The 21,477-nt window shown below is 39.1% G+C and overlaps 1 protein-coding gene across 3 annotated transcripts in view; it reads right to left on the bottom strand.

The window, feature by feature from the left end:
- The window catches only part of si:ch211-198m17.1 (uncharacterized threonine-rich GPI-anchored glycoprotein PJ4664.02), a 19,106-nt gene extending 3,789 nt beyond the window's left edge, over positions 1–15,317 (bottom strand). For 2 of the 3 annotated variants that reach the window (XM_014333447.2, XM_005921871.3), the window contains exons 1-11: positions 15,105–15,317; positions 3,795–5,243; positions 3,361–3,540; positions 3,010–3,108; positions 2,777–2,886; positions 2,635–2,693; positions 2,407–2,537; positions 2,180–2,314; positions 1,429–1,471; positions 1,234–1,271; positions 38–125 (exon numbers count right to left, since the gene is read on the bottom strand). In XM_014333447.2, coding sequence (XP_014188933.1) covers positions 38–125; positions 1,234–1,271; positions 1,429–1,471; positions 2,180–2,314; positions 2,407–2,537; positions 2,635–2,693; positions 2,777–2,886; positions 3,010–3,108; positions 3,361–3,540; positions 3,795–5,243; positions 15,105–15,156 — 2,384 coding nt within the window. In that variant the 5' untranslated portion in view covers positions 15,157–15,317. The remainder of the gene's footprint in view (positions 1–37; positions 126–1,233; positions 1,272–1,428; positions 1,472–2,179; positions 2,315–2,406; positions 2,538–2,634; positions 2,694–2,776; positions 2,887–3,009; positions 3,109–3,360; positions 3,541–3,794; positions 5,244–15,104) is intronic. The other variant, XM_005921873.2, reaches the window with a different exon arrangement.
- Between the last annotated feature and the right edge of the window lie 6,160 nt (positions 15,318–21,477).

Here is a 21,477-nt window from a genome sequence, read left to right as displayed (position 1 = left end):
GGGGGGGGGGTGTATAGGTGATCTATAATATTCTTACCAGCAGCAGTATATGAGCAAAGCCAGGATAAGAATGAGTAGAATTCCTCCTAGTACGCAGGAAATGATCACCACTGCCAGCAAGGCCGCTGTGAAGACACAATTGAAAACATTGTGCTGTCAGATGGACCCAAGAGCACCTTCATCAACACTATTCATCATTTTGTACTTATTGAAACTCATTTTAAACTGGATGTATTCTACTTTAATCTTACAAAACCATTCATCGATTTGACTACTGTGTAACTTTCAGATCACCAAACGAATTGTAATATTAGCTAATCATAACCCGAGAAAATTAGTAACACCACTGGGAGCAAGTGCTTCAATCAAGCATTTGCAGAAACAGACAATGAGTCTTTTACTTCACTGTGGAGAAATGTTGGCTCACTCTTCTTTGCAGAATTGTTTTTATTCAGCCACATTGGAGGTTTTTCCAGCCATTTCAATTCACGCCATGGACCTGAATTTGACTAGGACAATAGCTCTAGTAACCTTCTGAAAGGTTAAACTTTTGTCTCATCAAAAGTCTTGGGGAACACAAAGATTTGATATGGCAAATGAAATCACCTTTTAAAAACAGCATTTTGTATTTACTCTGGTGATATTTGTCCAATATTACAATCAGTTTGATGAGTTGAAACATGTGTGACAAAAGAAATCAGGAAGCGGGTAAATACTTTTTGACAGCCCTTTATTTTAATCCCATATGTATAACCTTTGCCTGTCTAACATATTTAGAGCCACTTAGTTATTCAACTAAACAGTAGAACTTTTAACATATCCCTGTGGCTACTTCAGAAGTATTCCCTTAAGTATTAATATATCCTAGTTAGAAATCTCAGATATATATTTAAATAATCTACTGATCGGAAGGTTGGTAGTTCGATCCCTGGCTCCCACTAGTCTGCATTCCAAATATCCTTGGGCAAGATACTAACCCCAAGATGCTCTCCAATGCATCCATCAGAGTATGAATGTGTGTGAATGGTAGTTAGAAAGCACTAACTAAGCACTAAAACAAACATAGAAGACAGTGTTTGTGTGAATGGGTGAATGTGGCATGTTGTATAGAGCTCTTTGAGTACTCTGGGAAAGCAGAAAATCGCTATATAGGAACCAGTCCACATACTGTGCAGTCTATATGAGTTCTGCTTCTTTAGTATTTCCCCTTTGTAATACTGATGTTATACTCACAGTCATTGCAGTTGAATCCAGCATACCCAAAGGGACATCTGAAAGAAAGCACAGTGACATTCACATTTCAGAACTCCCCAGAACCATAATGGAGTTCAACAATAAATCCACATGGGGGAGCCATATTTAAACACTGTGCACCAGTGGGAAGACGTGCAAAACCAGTAGACAGAATTAAAAAATGTGTGTACTTACGCTTCACACACTTCTCCCACTGGCCTCTGTCCGCTTGGACACGCTGCAAAAAGAAATAGCAATTGTAACATAGAGATAATGTTTTGACCAATGAATGTTTCAGATTCGCCGGACAGAAACATTTAGCGCTCATGATGGCACATCCAAAAATAGGAGCACTCTGGGAGTCTCTTCACTTAAAGGCTTGCTATTAAACAGTTTACGAGTTGTATGCTGGATTTGTTTGAGGCCTACGGTCTTATTCTTTAACAGTATTTCCTATAGCCGATCTCCTTGGTCACAACCCTACACACAGAGGCAAAGCTGCAATTCTTCCACATGTTTCCAGGGAAACATCCCCATTAAAAAGAAATGAATTAGAGAGATAAATGAAGGAAGTGTCAGGGGTCGGCATGGAGAAAAGGCTATAGCTCTTGACCTTGTACGTGAGTCTCACTCCCTGTTGATTCTTCTTCTCATTCCCACACAGAATTTTTTTTGCAAGGATAAGAAGGTTTTGTTACAGTTCTCGTGACTGTAGACGAGCTCGGGAAATTTCGCTTGAGCTTAGTCTTAAAAGCTGCAGGTGGTCAGCTTTAGTGGTCCATGCATGAGCCTTTAATGTATAATACTATTGCAGCAGGATGTTGTGAAGGCAAAAAAAACATTAAAGACTTGATGTAAATACTAGAGCATGTGGTAGTTTCCTCATTTAAATCCAACACAGGTCTGGATTACGGAAAAAGTAATAATCCGAAATAGTCACTTTTACCTTTGCAACTAGTGTTTGAGTACACATTGGAGATGTAGCCATCTTTACAGGCACATGCAGCCTGGCCATTTGTATTTGTGCATACTGTAGTGGAGACTTCACAAGGTAATGGGCTCAGCTCACACAGGTTTATACCTAAGAAGGGGCGAGAACAGAACAGGCTATGTAAATCAAAGATACGTTATTAACTGATCACTTGACTTGTATAGAATGTAGTCAGCATTTACTTGTATATGTAGCTTGACCCAGAAGTCCAGTGGAAGTTTTTATAGCTTCATTTATGGCGTTATTAACGGTAGTTTGATTTTCAGTGGTGTCACTAAACACATTATTTACAGTTGCTTGCACGCTACCTGGTCTGGAGATTTATAGAAAACAACCAACAGAGGTTAGACACCTTTTTTAACATGTGGCATCGCATCTTTGTATAACAGGAAAGTGAAACATGTACTCACTCAAGTTGCACAACATCAGACCGGATATACCCTGGCTGTTTCTTGAGGATATCGCTAAGCTGTGAAACAGAATAAACACAGTTTATTGATTAAGTTGACAAATTCTAGAGCTACCCAACATGTTTCTGTCTTCATAACCTACTTTTGCTGAAATTTCAGCAGCCGTCATCTGGAATATCTTTGAAGACCTGTTGAACATTTCATTTTGAAATGTTAAGGTGGTAAGATGAAGCCTCCCTGGGAACACATGGGCTGCGTGATGAAGAGGAAAAGAGAATATAAGGCGACAAATTCACTATTAACACCAAATTACACTTTCATTTACGCATTAGACTTTTTGTCTGAACAGACATAAAATGTTTTCATTTTTTTTACCAGGTACACAATGTCCATTCAGCAGGTAGGTACCAGTGAGACACTGGCAAGTGCCATTAAGACAGACGCTTTCAAGTGGACATGGGACAGCTGGACACACTGGCAAGCAAGAAAAGAAAATGTATCCCATAAACAAATGTTATTTCTGTTTTGTTAATTACAAAATACCTTTTTTGGCCACATGGAGTGAGCACAAAAAGAAGTTATATACAGCTTTTAAATAACATTTTTTTGCAAGTTGCTTCTTTATATCTCCAGGATATGTGGGAACATTATTATTCATGTCAAGGTGCATGTCTGATTTCATAATGTGTATTCTAGTCTATGGAAAAGCAATTTAAAGGTACAAACCTATGACTGGACTCTGCGTAGTGGTGGGTGGAGCTGGAGTGGTTTGGCTGCTGGTAGTGATCTGCGTTGGTTGCAGGGTGGTGGTTGTGATGTTAGAGACGGTGGTTGGAATGGCAGTTGTAATGCCACTAGCTTCAGTTGAAAGAGTTGTAGTTGCGGTTACTGCAGTGTGATTTGTCACTATATCATCAAAAGAAGAGAAACAATCAGATCAGAAATAGAGATAGAGATAGAAAATACATGGATATGGGTATTAAAGTATGGTACTGCGTGAATATGCATATTTAATAAACACAATACCTTACTTTAACCTATATCCTAGTATGCACTCTCATGAAATACTGGATGGATTATCATGAATTTCCTTCTCACCTCCATGTTATAGTATATTATTTACAAGAACACATCAACATGTATCATGCTGTTAGTATTACCTCCTGAGCTTGCTGTTGAGGGACTAAGGGTGGTGGCATTTCCACTGGGGGGTACGGTGCTATTGCCTGGGGAGGTGCTTGGAGGGAAAGAGCTGGAGTTGGAGATGGTGGTGGGTGAAGAGGGTGAGGTTCCAGCTGTGAGTGTTGTGTTTATGGCAGCAGTTGAGGACAAGGGTGCGGTAGTAGATGCAGCAGTCTCAGGAGAGGTGTTAGTAGTGTTTGGTTGAGTAGTTGGAGTTAACACAGCTGTAGAGCTTACTGGGGTGAGTGTTGTTGTAATTGCTGTGCTGTTGCTGGTTTCTTCAGTAGTTGAAGTTGTGATGTTGCTTAGTGGTGTAGTTGCTGTAATAAAAGTTGTGTTGTTGCTTGTGGGTGTGACTGGAGTAATGTTAGTTGAATGGTTGCTTGTGGGAGATGTAACCATAGCCGTGCTGTTGCTTGTGTGTGTAAATGGTGTACTGGCAGTGGTGTTGTTGTTAGTCTGGGTGACTGGTGTACTTGCAGTTATGTTGATGGTTGTGTTTGTGACTGGCATAACTGTAGTTGTGTCATTACTGGTGTTGGTCATTGGTGTGCTAACAGTGGTGTCATTGTTAGTCTGGGTCACAGGTGTACTTGCAATTGTGTGAGAGGTTGAGTTTGTCACTGGTGCACTTGTAGATGTGTTATTGCTGGTGTTTGTAATTGGTGTACTGGCAGTGGTGTTGTTAGTCTGGGTGACTGGTGTACTTGCAATTGTGTGAGAGGTTGAGTTTGTGATTGGCATAACTGTAGTTGTGTCATTGCTGGTGTTGGTCATTGGCGTGCTAACAGTGGTGTCATTGCTAGTCTGGGTCACAGGCGTACTTGCAATTGTGTGAGAGGTTGAGTTTGTCACTGTTGTGCTCGCAGATGTGTCATTGTTGGTGTACGGTGTACTATGAGTTGTGTAGGTGGTTGAATATGTCATCATTGTGCCGTTCCCAGTGTCTGTAACTGCTGTGCTACTAGTGGTGTCATTGTTAGTCTGTGTGATTGATGTACTTCCAGTTGTGCCATTGGTGGAGTGTGGTGTACTTAGAGATATGTTGGTAGTTGTGTGTGGGATCAATGTACTTGTGCTCATTGTTTGATTCGTGGCTGGAACAGGAACCGTGGTTGTATTTGCAGTCTCGCTATCGCTGGTAGGATTGCTCGTCCCTGGCCTTGCAGTCGACATGCTTGTGTCATTGGTTGGAGGTGATGGAGAGGGAGCTGGGCTGCCAGTGGTCACAGTACCGTTCTCAGTAACCGTAGTATTAGTAGTGATCATGGACTGAGTGCTCAGATTAATTGTCTCTGCATTGGTCAGAGTTGTGTGCACAGTTGTGAATTCTCGAGTAGTACTTTCTGTTGCTCTAGTCACTTCTGAAGCAGTTGTCAAGCCGCCGTCTGTGAGGGCACTGCTTGGATTTGATTCAGTTGTTTCTCCTAGAATGAACACAAAAGCACAAAAATAATCAGATTTTTACCTTCTCTTCAAGTCCAAAGCTTGCCACAGTAAAATGATTTTTTTTAAAAAGGGCATGTATAGGACAGATATATATATACTGCCTCAACTATTCTTTAGTGGGAAATCTACGTCATAACTTACAATGCAACCGAAAAGCCTTCTTAAATCTGCCATAACCTTCCACGTAACCTGAAGTGCCCCTCCCAAGAAATGTAACTACATGTCGGACCGATGAAGTCCGCACTGACTGAATGGCGTGGAAGGTTGTGGTGTAAGCTTAAGAGGGGTTATCGGTTATGCCCCAAGTTACGACATAGATTCAGGTATAATTCAGGCATAAGTGTTTAGTCCAGATTTTAATGCTAAACATCCAATGTCTAAAAGAAAAGACACTCTCCTATTTAAATCAATCCCACCTGTAGTGGAGCAGGTAGTTGTTTACTCGTGGACTGAATTAAATTGACATTGAAAATGTTATCAATGCTTTTCAAGTCCAGATGCCCTTTACTCTAGATTAAAAATGAAAGGACTTCTGCTGCTGTGGCGTCTAGGCAAGTATGCTGAAAACACCAAATTGCATCACCTTTCAGTAAAATAGTTGATGAGGTTTTAAAACAAAAATGTGTTACTTATGTACAATTTTATCAACAATATATAAATGAATGTTCAAGAGTATTCAGTCACAAATAAAATTTGACGTTGTGTTTTTGTCCAACAGGTATGTCTACTGACTAAAGTGTGTGTGTTTTTTCTTTCTAGCATTTCTTGTCCTTCTTTACGTCGTAAATACTCCACTTCTTTCACCAGCTAGTTGCTGCTCCAATAGCACATCATCTACCTCCATCTCAACCAAACCCCATCCCTAGCATCCTCTTCTGTCATACCAGCCTTCTGCTTGTCCTTCTTCACTACATCCATAAATCTCATCTGTTGTCTTCCTCTTTTCCTCCTGCCTGGTAGCTCCATGCTAAACATCTTTACAACATATCCACTACCCCTCCTCTGCATAAGTCAAAACCATCTCAAACTTGTACAGAGATCCTTTTTTAACTGAAATTTGCAGAATTATCCTGCTGAAAACCACACAATGAGAGCCAACCTAAACAGTAAAGTCGACAGGACTGTCCACCACAGCAACAGTTGACCCTGTTACTTTGATGGACAAGGACTTTAAGCTGTAATCACACGAGGTCATGACTTAAATAAAAATCTAAAACACAGCACATAGAACAGTTGAAAAAAATACTGAATTTGTTGATAAGAACTACCGTAAACAAGCTGCCTTCTGTTTGTTCACTGTGCTGTTCTGACGCCTGTTCTTATTTAGCCTGTTCCCATTCTTTAGGAACAGTACAAACAGTAGGCGGTCTTTGATAATGAGTGATTACATTCAAAGCATGTTTTTTCAGCAGCCAGAGAGGATAGATATTCTACTGCCAGGAGTCAGATGGAGAAAACACAAATAGTTTTCTCCAGTGGTGAAAAAATCAAGACTAATATCAGATCCTGAGCTTGATTTGATTACACTGTGTGCACAAGGCCAGTGTGTGACCTAATGTCTTTATCACTTAGTAACCGAGGCTCATTTAAAGATGAAAAACCAGAGGCTCCAACATGACACACCCTGTGATGCATTCAGTGAGCACACACCTATACCCAACCTCAAAAGTCATGTACTGGAAGACAAAAATAAGACATTGAGCAGTTAAATAGATAAAGAAGTAACAAATTATAGTTGAAATTCAACTGTCACAGTTGACATTTTCAGTGATCATAAATTAAAGGAGTGGCAGAACTAGATATTGATATATGAGGCAACAGAGCATGAAATCATTGCTACGAAATGCATATCAGTTCCTGGATATTCAAGATCATGGCTTAAATACATCTTATTAATCTTACTGGATAACCAGAGATTTAGATTAATGGAAAAACCTCTTAAATCAGATCCAGCCAGTCATGCAGTGATGTTACATTCTCAGTGAAATTTTAATAAGATATAATGCAGACGTGTTTCCAAGAACAACTAAAGATGAAGGTTCAATTTGTACCTTTTTACATCATTCCTGCATATCTTCAACTCTCTACAATCTCACATCAAATTTATGTCAAAATTATTTATTAATAATATTTATTATCAAAAGTACGTAAAGTTTTTAATCATTTTTTTAAAAACTGTTTTGCTTTAACTGAAACTAAACAGCCAGTTTCAGCTAAGCACACCATCCTGTCAGGTGCGTGACTCCACTACAGCCGAGTTAATGTCACTGCCAGCAGCAGGTGCATTTTCGTGCTGATTTGAGGCACTGCAAATTCTGAACATTTTAGTAGCACTGCCAATTTAGCACACAGCATTATTCTACAATTGCAATTAATCTTGTTGACCCCATAGAAGTAGCAAAAAATAAATAAATAGTAGCACTTATTCTAAGTATAAGGAGTCATAGTAAACTTTGTCAAAGAGCCTTATCGTTTGTTATCAGTATTTCTATATACTGGTCAGATTGGAAAGTTTACAGGCAGTCTCCATGAGTTGCAGTAGTTTTTAAGTATCGCCTTGGTAAATATGTATCAATGTCATTTAAAATAAGGAACTAAAGTCATAAGGAGTCATAGTAAACTTTGTCAAAGAGCCTTATCGTTTGTTATCAGTATTTCTATATACTGGTCAGATTGGAAAGTTTACAGGCAGTCTCCATGAGTTGCAGTAGTTTTTAAGTATCGCCTTGGTAAATATGTATCAATGTCATTTAAAATAAGGAACTAAAGTCAGTGCGCCCCAGGGCAGCTGTGGCTACAATGTAGCTTGCCATTGCCAGTGTGTGAATGTGTGTGTGAATGGGTGAATGACTGAATGTAGTGTAAAACGCTTTGGGGTCCTTAGGGACTGAGTAAAGCGCTATACAAATGCAGGCCATTTACCATTTACCATTCCTAACATTAGCTACAGTTGTGCTCAGAGCTAATTGGCAAGCAAATGTATGCTAACCCAATGCTCTCAAATAAGTTTCCAAATTTGGAGATATGGAGAGATAATAGTACCCACCGCAGTATCCCAACCGCAGCGTCACGACATCCAATCTTTAAAATCATTTTTAACAGATGTGAAATCTCTTGGCCTTACACTGCCGCCAGAAAGAAAGCATTAAAAAGTACAATATGTATTTTATTTTGTTCATTTTAGCTGTACCTAATGTGTCAATAGTCATCAATTGGGAAGTGGTTTTTCTTTTTACTGTCAAAGTAATGGTGAGTGTTAGTCACAGACTGTATATTAAACCACCATGACATCACCCATTTGTTCCTCAGCTCTGACTTTTGAAACATCGACTTTAGCATTTTGGTCACTGCCAATAATGCTCGAGTAGTCTTGTTGGAGAGATGGATGAGTTAAAAAAAATGCACCGCTTCCTTTTACGATGCAACAAATCAACTATAGACACAAAAACAGTTTTTTTAATCTGTCAATTTTAGGATGGAGTTGAACATTTGGAGTTTTAACATCAAAGTCCAAATCAATTGACTGCCTCTCTCTGTCAAATTTGTCTCTTCCTTTTTCACACCCAGAGGCCTGTTGCTAGTTAACAGTACTTAACTATCAATGATTAATGGTTATTCATTTTAAGGTCACTGGGGTCAGGTTTCTGGCATTGTTGTAACAAAGCTGTAATGTTTTGATTGGGTTAATACAAAATCTTACAAATCAAATCACAACTTATATCTAATCTTAATTTAAATCACCGAATACTGACACCATGAGCTGCAGAGGAGAAGGATATATACATATAAATGCAATATAACCACTGCACTTGAATGGGAAGTATGTTCACATGCAATGCCATAATCACATAAACAAACCAAGAGGTTCATTACCGCATGTTATTTAATAACTATCTGCCACTTTGGCCACGCAAAACTGGAAAAACAACTCAGGCATTTAAAGACATCTGGCTTCGTCTGCGGGACATATTGTTTACAAACACTGATGTGGCAATAACTAAATGAAATGCAGATTTAATTACCAAGACATGAAAGCACTTTGTCCGTTTGAGGATTAGTTATAGATAAATGTCTTGGCAGCAGTAAAAAGTAATTGAATTTAGCGGTGTACTTTAACAGCCATTTAAAGTAGGGTTGTACTGATTGTGAAATTCTGGGTCGATATTTAAGTTTAACATAATGATTTGGCAAACAGCAGATACCAACGCAAATGTTTGATTTATTGTTTATTTTCTGTTATTCATTCTCGCTTTTATGACAAGGGAACAAAATAAATATCTTGCTTTCAGAAGCAATAGTCGTGATTTGTCAGAGCTCTGTCTCATCTTATCTCTTGCTTACAGCTTAATACTTGGAAAGAAACTGGAACCAAAATGCAGGGATGGTAATATCTAAAAGCGTTGCTGATACATTGAGTGTTCGGATATTTATCTGAATGAAGATTAGTGCATGCTACGGTCACATCATAAAAACAATAGTTTGTTTATGGACAGAGGGAAGTAACAGACAATAGGGTGTCACGGATATGAATGCATATGTCATGAGAAACACAAATATAATGGTTCTCTTTTTGTCCTCATTTTCATATTATTGTTTGTTTATTGCCGCTTCTCCAATTCCATTCACATGGAAACATTGTCTGAAAAAGTCCGTACAGAACAGTACACTTTGATGACGTCCTGGCTGAAGACTGATGGCACAATAGCAACAAATTGTGCCCGCCTGACCACAGACCACATCATTTCCAAACTACGTGTAGTAAGGCCCAGCCTAAGGCCTTTATTTTTCAGTTGGCAAGTTGCCATAATGGAAAAGGTTACCAAAAACCCAAGACCCAGTCCAAACAGACAATCAGTGAGTAGTATTGTTGAAAGAAGAGTAATTAAGAGCACACTCTGTGTTGCAAGCCTAACAGGCAGCCTTGTCTCTAAGGATTTAGCCTACAGCCGGGTAATCCCCTGCAAATATAAAAGAGATGACTGGGACAGGCAGGGTGACAAGTGGGGTTAAGGTCGACCTGTGAACACACACTCGGGAGGATATGGATAAGAAGGTCCGGCTTTGCTCCGATTCCAATAAGGATGTTTAATAAACTATCGCTAAAAGCTCCTGTGACTGTCCACCTTTATCTTTCCCTTTATTTTCTCAATGCTAACATCAAACAAGCACAATGGAGAAGTTTATCTGTAGTCAAGGAGATGTTTGTTTCTAGCTGCTGAAGCTTCGCCAGACTTCAATTTACTCACAGAAATAGAAAGAGACAGAACAAGACTTTGGCACTGATGCTCATGTTTCAGTTCAGGGCTTTACCTGCTCATGAACAGACCGTTAGATCCTGTTCCCCAAACACACATCCTTAACTTCCTCTCAATGCTGCCACTCCCAGATAATACATGGTCGTCATTGCCGATAACACTGGGCGAGGGCCAGTGGAATCTAGAAGGAACAGTACAGCGCTGCAGACAAAGAATCTCCTCTCTTCTGTGTTGCTATGAAACTGTTCGTTCAGTTCATTAGTGCAAACTGCAGTCTTGAAATAATTGTCTATTACGTCCAGCAGCACAGAGCTGGACCAGCTGATCAAAGACTGCACACAGAGCAGGAGATGAACTGACAGGTTGTGACCCAATAGCCAGGAAGAGCCCGAAGCCAGAAGCCAGGATCTCATTAAGGAGAAAGAAGAGTCTGGCCAATAGTGTGTGCAGTGGTCGTGCACCTAAAATCATCTAAAATGACATCTGAAACATGCTGTTCCAAGGCAAAAATGCTACAGGCATACTGGACCATGGCTCGCAGCTAATTACTGCGCACACTTTGTAGGTTAATGGGAGCGAACAAGTCTTGCATGCTGTTTTATGACCTCCTGGTATTTAAAAGCTGTTTTAAATGTCATGGAGCACTGACAGATACACACACAGGTCAGTTTCTTGCTGTATCCACAGAGGGGTAAAACCAGGACTGAGGGAGGCCACATCAAAGCTACACAGCTGATGCCACTTGAGCAGGAGCGTCCTTACAGGACACAGAGAGACTTAATATTCATTAACCAACAGTCAGTCATGCAGCTAACTGTCTCATGTTAACAGTTCTGATAAGAGGATGCACACAGATGCCTCAGAAGCTGGATAGAGTAGTTAATCATATGCATATAATTATTTACAGTATATAGACAGAACTGATAAGAGTAGCAAATAGTAAATTAACAGACAACTTTTTGTTAGTAGCAACAAACAATTTGCATTTACAGCTTTTTAACTACTGCAAGTATTTTTTTTCCAAGTTATATAATAAATCCAGTCTATCAGCACCCAGGATTACTGCACTTTTTCGTCAATACCTTAAAACCAGAATTTATTGGTTCAGATAGAAAACTGCAGTAATTCAAGCTTGGTGTACCTAATATTTATGCAACTGATAGCCTAAATCATAGAAGGGCATGATGCTGAATCACTTTGACGCATTACTGTAATGAAAGCAAAAGTGCCCCCAAATGCAAAAGTTGAAAAAAAAATTATTCTTAAATTTAATTTGATTGTGATCATTAATCACACAGGCCTAGAGGTCAGTTGTTGAGCCCCTGACAACCACACATCTCTAAGAAAACATGTCGATTCCTAGACAGCTTAAATTAGCGATTGGTTGTTGTTGCTGTCACTTGATATAAAATCTGTTGCTATAGCTTCAATCACACAGGCTTGGGATGCTAAGGAAAAATGTAAATTCCCCACCTGGAGGCAGCATCATCTAACATCCGCTCACAGTCAAGAATATGCATTTTTCTTATTGGTTGGTTATCAGTAGGTTAATAAAGGTGCAAGGCTTTAATATTTTTAATTGTCTTATATATGAATATATTAAATATCTTTATATTTTGGATGTCTTGAATAAATGCTATCTAAAAGGCTAGCATTGGAGCGTGTATATTATTGTATGTCATTATTGTTTGAAGTCCTTTCATTAAACTCTTAAATTCTTTATCACACATTTTATTTTTTATGACCCAAAAACAGGTTATAAAGTCTATTACTAAATCTTTACTTAACTTACATCTGGATTATCATATAAACGTAATCTTGGTCAGAACGGTAGCTCTTCCTGCTGCTTGATGCCTGACACCCACATGTGCTGGCCATCATGCATAGAAACATATTTACTGCAGAGGTGGGAGTTAAATAAATGAATACATAAATACATGAACCTGACCTGATATCTAATCTGAGTTTCTATTCATTCCAGAAGATTATGTCATACTCTAGTCTTTTCTTTGGCCCCTTCCTTATCAGACAGACCAATTTGTGGTATCCACAGTGGGAGGAGCCAGACAGACATGAGTTCTCTACTCTCTGTATGTGAGCAAACAGGGCTCTTTTACTGCAACTTGGGAGTAACAGATGGCTCCCTGGAGCAAGAGCTCACTTGCAGGGCTTCTGCACATATCATATCCAATTAAAGCTCCGCCAGCACATGCTTTCCAATTACAGAGTGAGATTTACTGCCCTGAAGCAGGTCTAATCCATCTGGATACAGCAGGGACACTGTGACAGAGGAGGGAAAGAAGGAGAAGAAACAGCAGCGAAAACGTGATGAGAAGTGGATATAAAACCGGGTGCCAAGAGGTAGGATGGAGGGAAATGAGAAAGTGAAGCAGATAGTAGCACAGATAGGAATGTTTAATATGGCAGAACAATTACCATTATTCAGAAGCAAAGAATAACTTAGAGGCAATTGTGTTGTAGGACAAATGATTGTTGCAAAAGCAGGGTTAGTAATGTGTGAATCAAAAACTGTCCACAAGAGAAACTCAATAGAAAAATACTCCTTTTTTTAACTTCCACATCTGTTCCTTAACTGCTGAGTTTGCCATGCTGACCTAATGATGACTGGCCTGAAAACACGACACGTGGAACAGACAAGACGCAGCACATGGCGTGAGAGGAAGCAGTAGCGGGAAGAGGAGAGACAGGCACTGAATGTGCTCTGCTGCTTTCATACAGGAGGCTCAAAAACATGAGGCGGCAGCTTCAGAGGAGGAGGAGCACAACCTTCAGGAGGTCTTTTCATCTGGACTCTTTACTGCCGCTTCACACTCGCTAAAGTGCGTCAGCTCCCCACAGTTTTCTCCCTTCCTGCTTAACTGCGTCGCTATAGAAGTAAACACATGACATGAAAAGAGAAACACGCAGCCTGCAGGCTTCAAGTGAGACTCCGGCACATGACAGCGACAATTACTCTCAGTCATCATACGAGGAGCTTAAAACACAAAGATCCACTTGAGAGGCAAGATAATAGAAAGAGCGACAGATTTATTTAACTGCAGTTAAGTTTAGTGACAAAGGCTCTAGTGAAGATTTTTCTCAGAATAACTTGAGCAGCTTCACTACAGTTTGGAGGGTGCACAGAGTAAACTTTGTGTGTGGAGTGTGTTGCGCTTCAGGGGGTCGCCTGGTGTTTGAACGATGCCTTCTCCCTGGCATGAGTCCACCCCCAGAGAGCTTTGAGTCACACTGAAGGAGTTGAGTCAGGTTCAAAACTATCTGGGGAAAATCCCCACCAATGAAAGTCTAGTTAAAAAACAAAAAGTTGAGTGTGCAGCACTTACTGGGGATAAGTCACGTGGTTTGATTATAGTATACCCAAAGAAAAAAGTTTATGCACTTCATTCAACCTTAATTTCCTAAATTGACTATTAAACAAACTGACAATAAATGGCCTTAAACTCTTTAGAAGGTGAGTTTGGTTACTGCACACGAAGACTGGATTTATTAACATTTGTACAACAAAGGCGAACACGAACACTGACCATGAGTCATTAATCATCAGTCTCAGTCATAATGGCCTGTTAATAGCTAAACATTTACAATTTTCCTGGCCACACAAGCGCTGGAAACCACATTACCCATCCAGAAAAATCAAAGTCTAACTAAATCATAGCTGAAGTAATGGCACTATTAAGGATTTAAACACAACACCAACGGCCCCACGAGCTTTCTGTGCTTAGAAAAATCAAACCATTAAATTAAACAAGAATGCCCAATTACATTCTTTTTGCCTCAATATAAGTAAAATATAACTCAATATAACTAAAAACTTATATAAATCACGTATTCTAATTGAAATTAAGTAATGAAGCTGTTTGCATTAACACTGTTGAAAAAACAATGTAACAACCTAATTAGGAAAGAGAAACATCCTTTTAAGTAGCAGCTACATTGTATACTCACTGTAACAGTATAAATATCCATCCACCCATTTTCTTCCACTTATCCACCGCAGTATGAATATGTTAAGGATTTACTTTAGTTTAAATCTAACATCTTGTATTTTAAATGACTTTGTCGTTTTGGGGAAGGTGGGATATTTGTATCTTTGTACATTTTTTTTAAAGTATTCATCCATACTGTATGAATAATCCCTTTTGTTGTCCTACAGGTCATGTAAATGTAATCATGGGACCAATAATGATAAATCCACTTTGCATTTTATAATAAAAATATCTAACTGTAGATGCATACAGTGTGCACAGTAAAATGAGATTTCTTCTTGTTAGAAATAGGCGAAATATTCTGTAATGTATCTATTTCAGCACTAAATTTAAAGAGGGGCTATATTTACTTTGACCCTAAAATAAATTCTAATATTGTTGCTGCTTGGCTTGTACGGATTAAAGTACAATTTGGAAGATTTTACCTTTACTGTGTGTTATTTTTAACTAAAAGTACTTCAAATTACATTTCGTTGATCACAAATTAAGGCTTCACGTGGAGATTTAATCCCAACTACAGAACAATAAAACAGTAACTACACGGTGTCTAACGCCGTTGGAAGTAAACTTCACTCACCTTTGGCTGCAGAACCAAAGAGAAACACCGCAAACAGACAAATGAGAAACATCTTTAAGTTGTTCTGATAGTTTGTAAAGCCGCTCCTCAGAGAGGTGGTTAGCCGGTTATGAAGTTCGCGTCCGGCGGGCGTAACAGTGTTTAACGGTTCACTTCAGGCGCTGTCTCCTCTGGTCTGCTACAGGTGGCTGGGGATCTCAGACTGGGAGCTGCAGACTTTGACACGGTTAAAAGCTTTATCCCCTCCTCTGATTGGCTGCCTGTCCTGTCACTTATCATTACTGTACCGGAGCTGCAATGGCTCTGCCTCCACCCACGGACCAGGGCTTTGGTTATAATTATTGCCAGCAACAACACAGAAGAAGACTTTGGTAGAGTGTGCAAGTCTAATTTTAGCTCTGCATTGACGTGAAAGTTGAAAAAGAGCAATTAGCGCCTTATCAATGACGAAAGAGTCGCAAAGAAAAATGCATCAAACAACAAAGGGGTCACGGTGACGATGTTAATTAGGGCTGCCCCCCTCAGAGGCTCTGAGACAAATCCTCAGTTTCAGTTATTTTCCACTGGGGGTTTGCTGATTTCAGTTTGGTAGCGTTTACATTCGTTTAACTTTCATTCATTTCAGTATTAGTTATAGGGGATTTTATAGTATAATGAGGTGGTATGTATTAACCTTAAAAACACTGATCAGGTCAGCAATTTCAGGTGCAGCATGCAGATGTTAGTGGCAGAACATGGAAGCATGTATCCATCCTGCTTACTATCAAATGTTCAGGCTAGTAGATAGAAGAGGAGTTTAAGGATGTGAGGTGTTTTCTTAGCACACTTTGAGCCATTTAGTACCAACTGAACATTGTTTACACGCCACAGCCTACCAGGGTGTTGTTGCTGAACATGCCAATCCCTTTTCAACCACAGTGTAGCCATCGTCTGATGGCTGCTTCCAGCACCTTGCTTCTATACCATCTTCTATACCAGGGGTGTCAAACTCAAATACACAGTGGGCCAAAATTCAAAACTGGAACAAAGTCGCGGGCTAACGTTAATATTTATTGAAATATATTTATTCCTCCAGATATAAGAATTAATCTTTTCTTATGGACTCAAACACATTTTGCTGAAAAACTGAATATGGAACAAGCAAAGCTTAATACTAAACAATATATATATTAGCTGTATAATACCAGTAGGCCAGCTCTAATAGTAATTTGGTATGGCTTTGCGGGCCAAATGTAATTAGGCTGCGGGCCAAATCTGGCCCGCGGGCCAGAGTTTGACACTTATGTTCTATACCATTTTTACTTTAGTAGTTTTGTGCAATAAATCGTGTTTAATGACATCTATTTTTCAGTAGTTTATGTTTTCTTTTTTCACTTTGTGTTACCACCCACCCCAGTCAACACTTCATTTTTAAGTGGGGCGTAACATAAGTGGAAAATCCAAATCCAAATCATTTCAAACTTGTTTCTTAGCCTCCGCAGGTACCAGAATCACAACCACAATCCAATAGAGCAGCACCTGGTGAAATGGGAAATATGCATCATGAAGCTGACAAATCCACAGCAACTGTGTGATGTTATCATGTCAACATGGACCAAAGTCTCTCAGGAATGTTTCCAGCAGTTTGTTGGATTTATACTTAAGAATTAAGGCAGATAGGATTTTTTTTTAAATCATCTATTACTAGATGAACTTCAGGATATAACTAGAGGAAAACTCAGTCTTTTATCCTAGTAACAATTTTATGGTAGGCTGATAGACCAATTGCCAGAACCATAAAAGTAGAAGATTAAAAGTCCTACAAGAATGAATATACCCACTGAAATCTCAACTAAACACTTGTAAGATAACAATAATACACATTGAAGAAATTCCACTCATATTTAACCAATTGTATCAATTGACTATAAATCTCTCTTACAATGTGACTCAGTGACCAACCCACAATACACATATCAGGTGGATGCTTTACAGCCTCACTGACTGTTTCTAAAAAAAGCACCAGTCTTATCTTCCAGAAAGAATATGACACATACAGTACATGAAAGCCAAAAGTGCTTCAGCTGCAAACCTTGACCTCACGATGGATTTTCAATGTATCCTAATATTTCCCTTTGGTACAGTTGCTTTTTAATTTGATAATCTACTCTCTTTGTCCTCCCATTGAGATGCACTGTCTCACATTTAATTCAGCTCGTTTGGATCAAACTCTGGCCTCTACAGGCCTGGACCAGGATCAGGATCAGGTCATGCTGACTTTGAAAAGAATGAGAGTTCTGTGATCTCAGTGGCAAACAAGTAATGTGAAACTAGCACATGAGATGGAGTGATGGGATGTGCAGGAAAAACCTGAATGAGAGATGTGTTTCTTATTTAAGTTCTACATTATGTTTTGTGGTGTTCTTTTTGTGTTGTTTTGTTTTAATATATTTAGTTGTTTGTTTTTTTTCCTTTAAAAAGACCCATCGTTCAAAGAATTAGAACACAAGAGTGCCGAGTCCTCTGGATGAAAACAGAAACTCTGCACAGTATCCTCTCTTTCTTTCATGCTGTTATGCACTTCGAAATGGGTTTGACTATTCAGGCTAAATTGGTCCTGTCAGGATATGAAAAGAAGCGATGTTCTGTACAGCATTCTATTATATTTGCAGTTGTTATGTAACCACTCAGACAATCCAATGAAGCTAGTAAACAAAACAAGGAATTCTGCCCAGACCTTTGCTATTTTTCCCGAAGTTAAAAGCCTAAAAGTTTACTTCAACAAATTGCTTTTATTACCACTTATCTTTAGTTTTTTCAGATCTACGTTACCAACAACTCATTTGTAGCAAAGAAAATCTTTAACTTGGGGAAATCATTTCGAAGTATATTTCAGTGTTTAGTGATTAAGAGATGAAAAGTAGCTTTGTGGACTCAAACAAAGGTAGGAGACAGGACAGGATCCCCTGGAGTCTAGGCCCAGGGAGTGGTGCAGGATTGCTCAATGAAAGGGCTCAGACTGTGAACATCCATGGGGATGAGGCGGAGAAGAGGGGGAGGGAAGGGTCATATAATGCTAGTTATGCAAGCTAGAAATACATGATTGCAATTGTATTTAAAGCAGAGGGACTAAATGACTCAAAGAACACAGCCAGAAAGATTACCATTCATCTAAGAGCGAAGATATTGGAATAGTTTTTGAAAGGATTCTTACAGCAGGAATAATATTCAGCCAAAAACGAGTAAAGACAGAAAGCAAGTGAACAGATACTAAAGCTAAAGCTTCACTTGAATTTCAAACATAATGGTCAAACGCATGAGGAGCTCAGTGTGCGCACTATCTTAAGAAAACACATTTAGAAAGAAAAAAACACAAGTAAACAACATCACTAATTTGACATGTGCAATTACAAAAAACAAGTGTGAGAAAACATCAAATCAAACAAGATGCAGTGCAATGAGCTCTGTTTGTCACCACAAAACTCAGCAACGTATCTGTGGAAACAATTTCCCAATCAAACATAATGAGAAAATAATGATAATGCAGATTTAAACACAGATTCCTGTCATCTCCTGCTGACAGTCTGACGGAGAATTATCCTTTAACTATCAGAAAGAAAATGCATTTAAAGTGATGACTGGATGTCTTAAGACAGAGCGACGAAAACTCTATTCAAGTGAAAATTTCAAAAGTGATTTCTGTGACTGTCACTGACTATCATATGTAATCCTTAACATGGGCTGCTTATGTGATGACTACAGAAAATCCACTGCTTTTATTTTATGTGGAAATCTTGAGTCGCAAGTGCCAAAGACTCATCCTTTGATCTGTTATTGACGTGAAATTCAGACCGATATCAACTAATTAAGAATCTTGATTAATAAATCCTTCTTCAGGTGGCCATAAAGTCCTCTGTGCCACATACAACATAATTACCTGTTGACATGTCTCTAATAAAATGCTAACGTTCCAGGAAGCCTGTGCATTCAAATTTACAACATAAAAAAACCAAACCACACTACATAAATAACATTCCCCTTCCACAGAACCACGTTTCCATAGCTCTGTCACAAGAACTCCACAACTCTGCTAACTTTTAATGGCTGAAAATAGTTGCGGTCAAGGATCCCTGTATAACACCTACAAAGAGATCTGGAACAGCTTGACCTTTCTCATTCTGAGCCAACACTGATTTTCACATTTTACAGTATCAAGGCCACGGCTGCTAATTTATACCGCCATGAAAAAGCTCATCGTTGGAAAATTTATTGCAGCTTTTCATTTTTTGTTCCGGAAGTGAGGCATGAGACGTGTATTGTTACCGTTATATTACACCAGCGATGCCGTTACTACTGTTGGGTAATTGTGGATGACACACTGCTGAACTATGGAAGCAGATAGATCAACTATAAAGATAAAAAAAAGTTTCCTTAAGTTTCTATCTTAAGGAAACTGAGCAGGAACATTTTATTGTCTTTATTGTCTTCTGTAGTTGTAAAGTGTGAACAATGGTGCCATAATTTCAGTTACGAGATTAATAAGTATGTAGCACTACTATTGCTCATGTTACGAGTTTCAGTGACCGTATTTAAATGCTTACACTTTATTGAGGCAGTAATTTTGTTTTGTTTGAAAAGAAAATGCCTTTATCAGACCTTAAGATGGTCAGTTTTCCAGTTAGATTCACATTCTCCTTCTTCATATTCTTCATGCTCCAACTGCTCAGTTTATATGGCTCTGCTCTCAAACACTCCTCAATGAAAGCCATACCAAATATCCAGCAGTGCATAAACACACACACAGCTTAACGACCTCATTCTTATCTCATGCAAATACTCACATTGCAACATTTTCCAGTACCTTATGTTAATTTTCAGCCTGGCATGAGGAGCCTTTTAGAGTTGACACAAAGTGTGTCTTATTTCAGAGCTGGATTCTGGTAAAATGTGAGCCTTTCTTAATATCATGCAATGATTTACTTATTTATCCTTCTTTTTATTTTCCGGTTGAAGATTTCCTCTAGGGTTCCCGAAATGAAAAAAACATTTGAAGAGCTGGCATCAAAGCATATCGTTGTCAACTTAACTGTGTTTGCACATTAACCACGTTTCATTTTTTATTCTAGTCCTGATGCAAATGATGAAAACTGACAAAGCAGAGAGGCAGAAGAAGCAATTAGGTCATTCACACAGCAAAGAGGGGAAATATATTGCATTTTAGAATATCGTTAGCTTCATAGCATAAGTGCCTAAGTCATTTTTTTGCGTTTTGTGTTTCAGACGGACAGGATGATGCAGCAGTGGTAGGGGAGTAAAGTTAGGCAAAAATCTCAATTTGACCAAAAAATGACTTAGGCACTTATGCTATGAAGCTAACGATATACTTCCTGTGCAGGAGCCCAATCTAAAAACAAGTGGTGAGATCAAAAAGCAGCAGGCACAAAACTACCAAACAAAAGCTAGAACCACAAGAAATTCAACAGTGACTGGCATCCAGCACCACGACTCTCCTCACAAGGACATTTACCGCAGTGTCTTCATATGGTGACTAGGTGTCCCTCTTTATGTGGGGACACACTGAATTGGCATCCCTCCTACATTGTGATTTACATCAACATGTGAGTCTCACAAGAAACATGAGGACATTCACTGATCTGTCAATGCAGCCCCAATAATCACACACATGATTATTTTACAGAACACGAGCTGAACAGCTATACCCTAAAATCAAACTCTAGCTTTCATGTAGCGTTGCTTGCTTTCTAACATAATTTGGTGTATTTGTCCTTTACAAAACAAATGTCAGATTTGTACAGTGACTATTTGTTTCCTTTCTTTTCTTTGTAGGGATCTGTTCATCCTATTCTCAAACCTGAAATATGGACACGAGGAACACCTGAGTCCCCAAAGTCATTATGATCTGTCGCTGTGAAGGAGACAGCCACAGAACAAACAGCCTCTTTAAAACTCACTCCCTCTCTTTATTGCTGTATTTCCCCATACGCTATCTCACTGAGTACACAATGCAATAGGTGGCCATTTCTCAGCTCTACAGATAAGAACATCATGCACGTCACTCTCTCATCCACCCTTCCAACAGATCTGCATCCTCTGAAAGCAGGAGGAGTCAACAAGAGCACATAGGACAGAGTTCACAGCCTGTTTGCCAACCTTCCCACAGGGTTAACAACTGTTCAGCCAAACGCAACAATGCTGTAGGTTACTGCTTTTCCGAGCAACACATGACTTTACTAATAAAATTTCATCACTTCTGCCCACAAATTCATTGCTTCAACATTTAGGTCTTCCTTTCAACAATTCAGCATCAATAATGACCCTATGGTAACGTCAAAGTTTGAAATAAATCAACTTAATGGGAACATCTGTCATTGTT

The sequence above is a fragment of the Haplochromis burtoni genome, unplaced genomic scaffold (assembly GCF_018398535.1).
Source record: "Haplochromis burtoni strain Fernald_Lab_line unplaced genomic scaffold, NCSU_Asbu1 Contig_52, whole genome shotgun sequence".
In the NCBI taxonomy this organism is placed as follows: domain Eukaryota; kingdom Metazoa; phylum Chordata; class Actinopteri; order Cichliformes; family Cichlidae; genus Haplochromis; species Haplochromis burtoni.
This window is presented reverse-complemented; position numbering and strand designations above follow the sequence as displayed.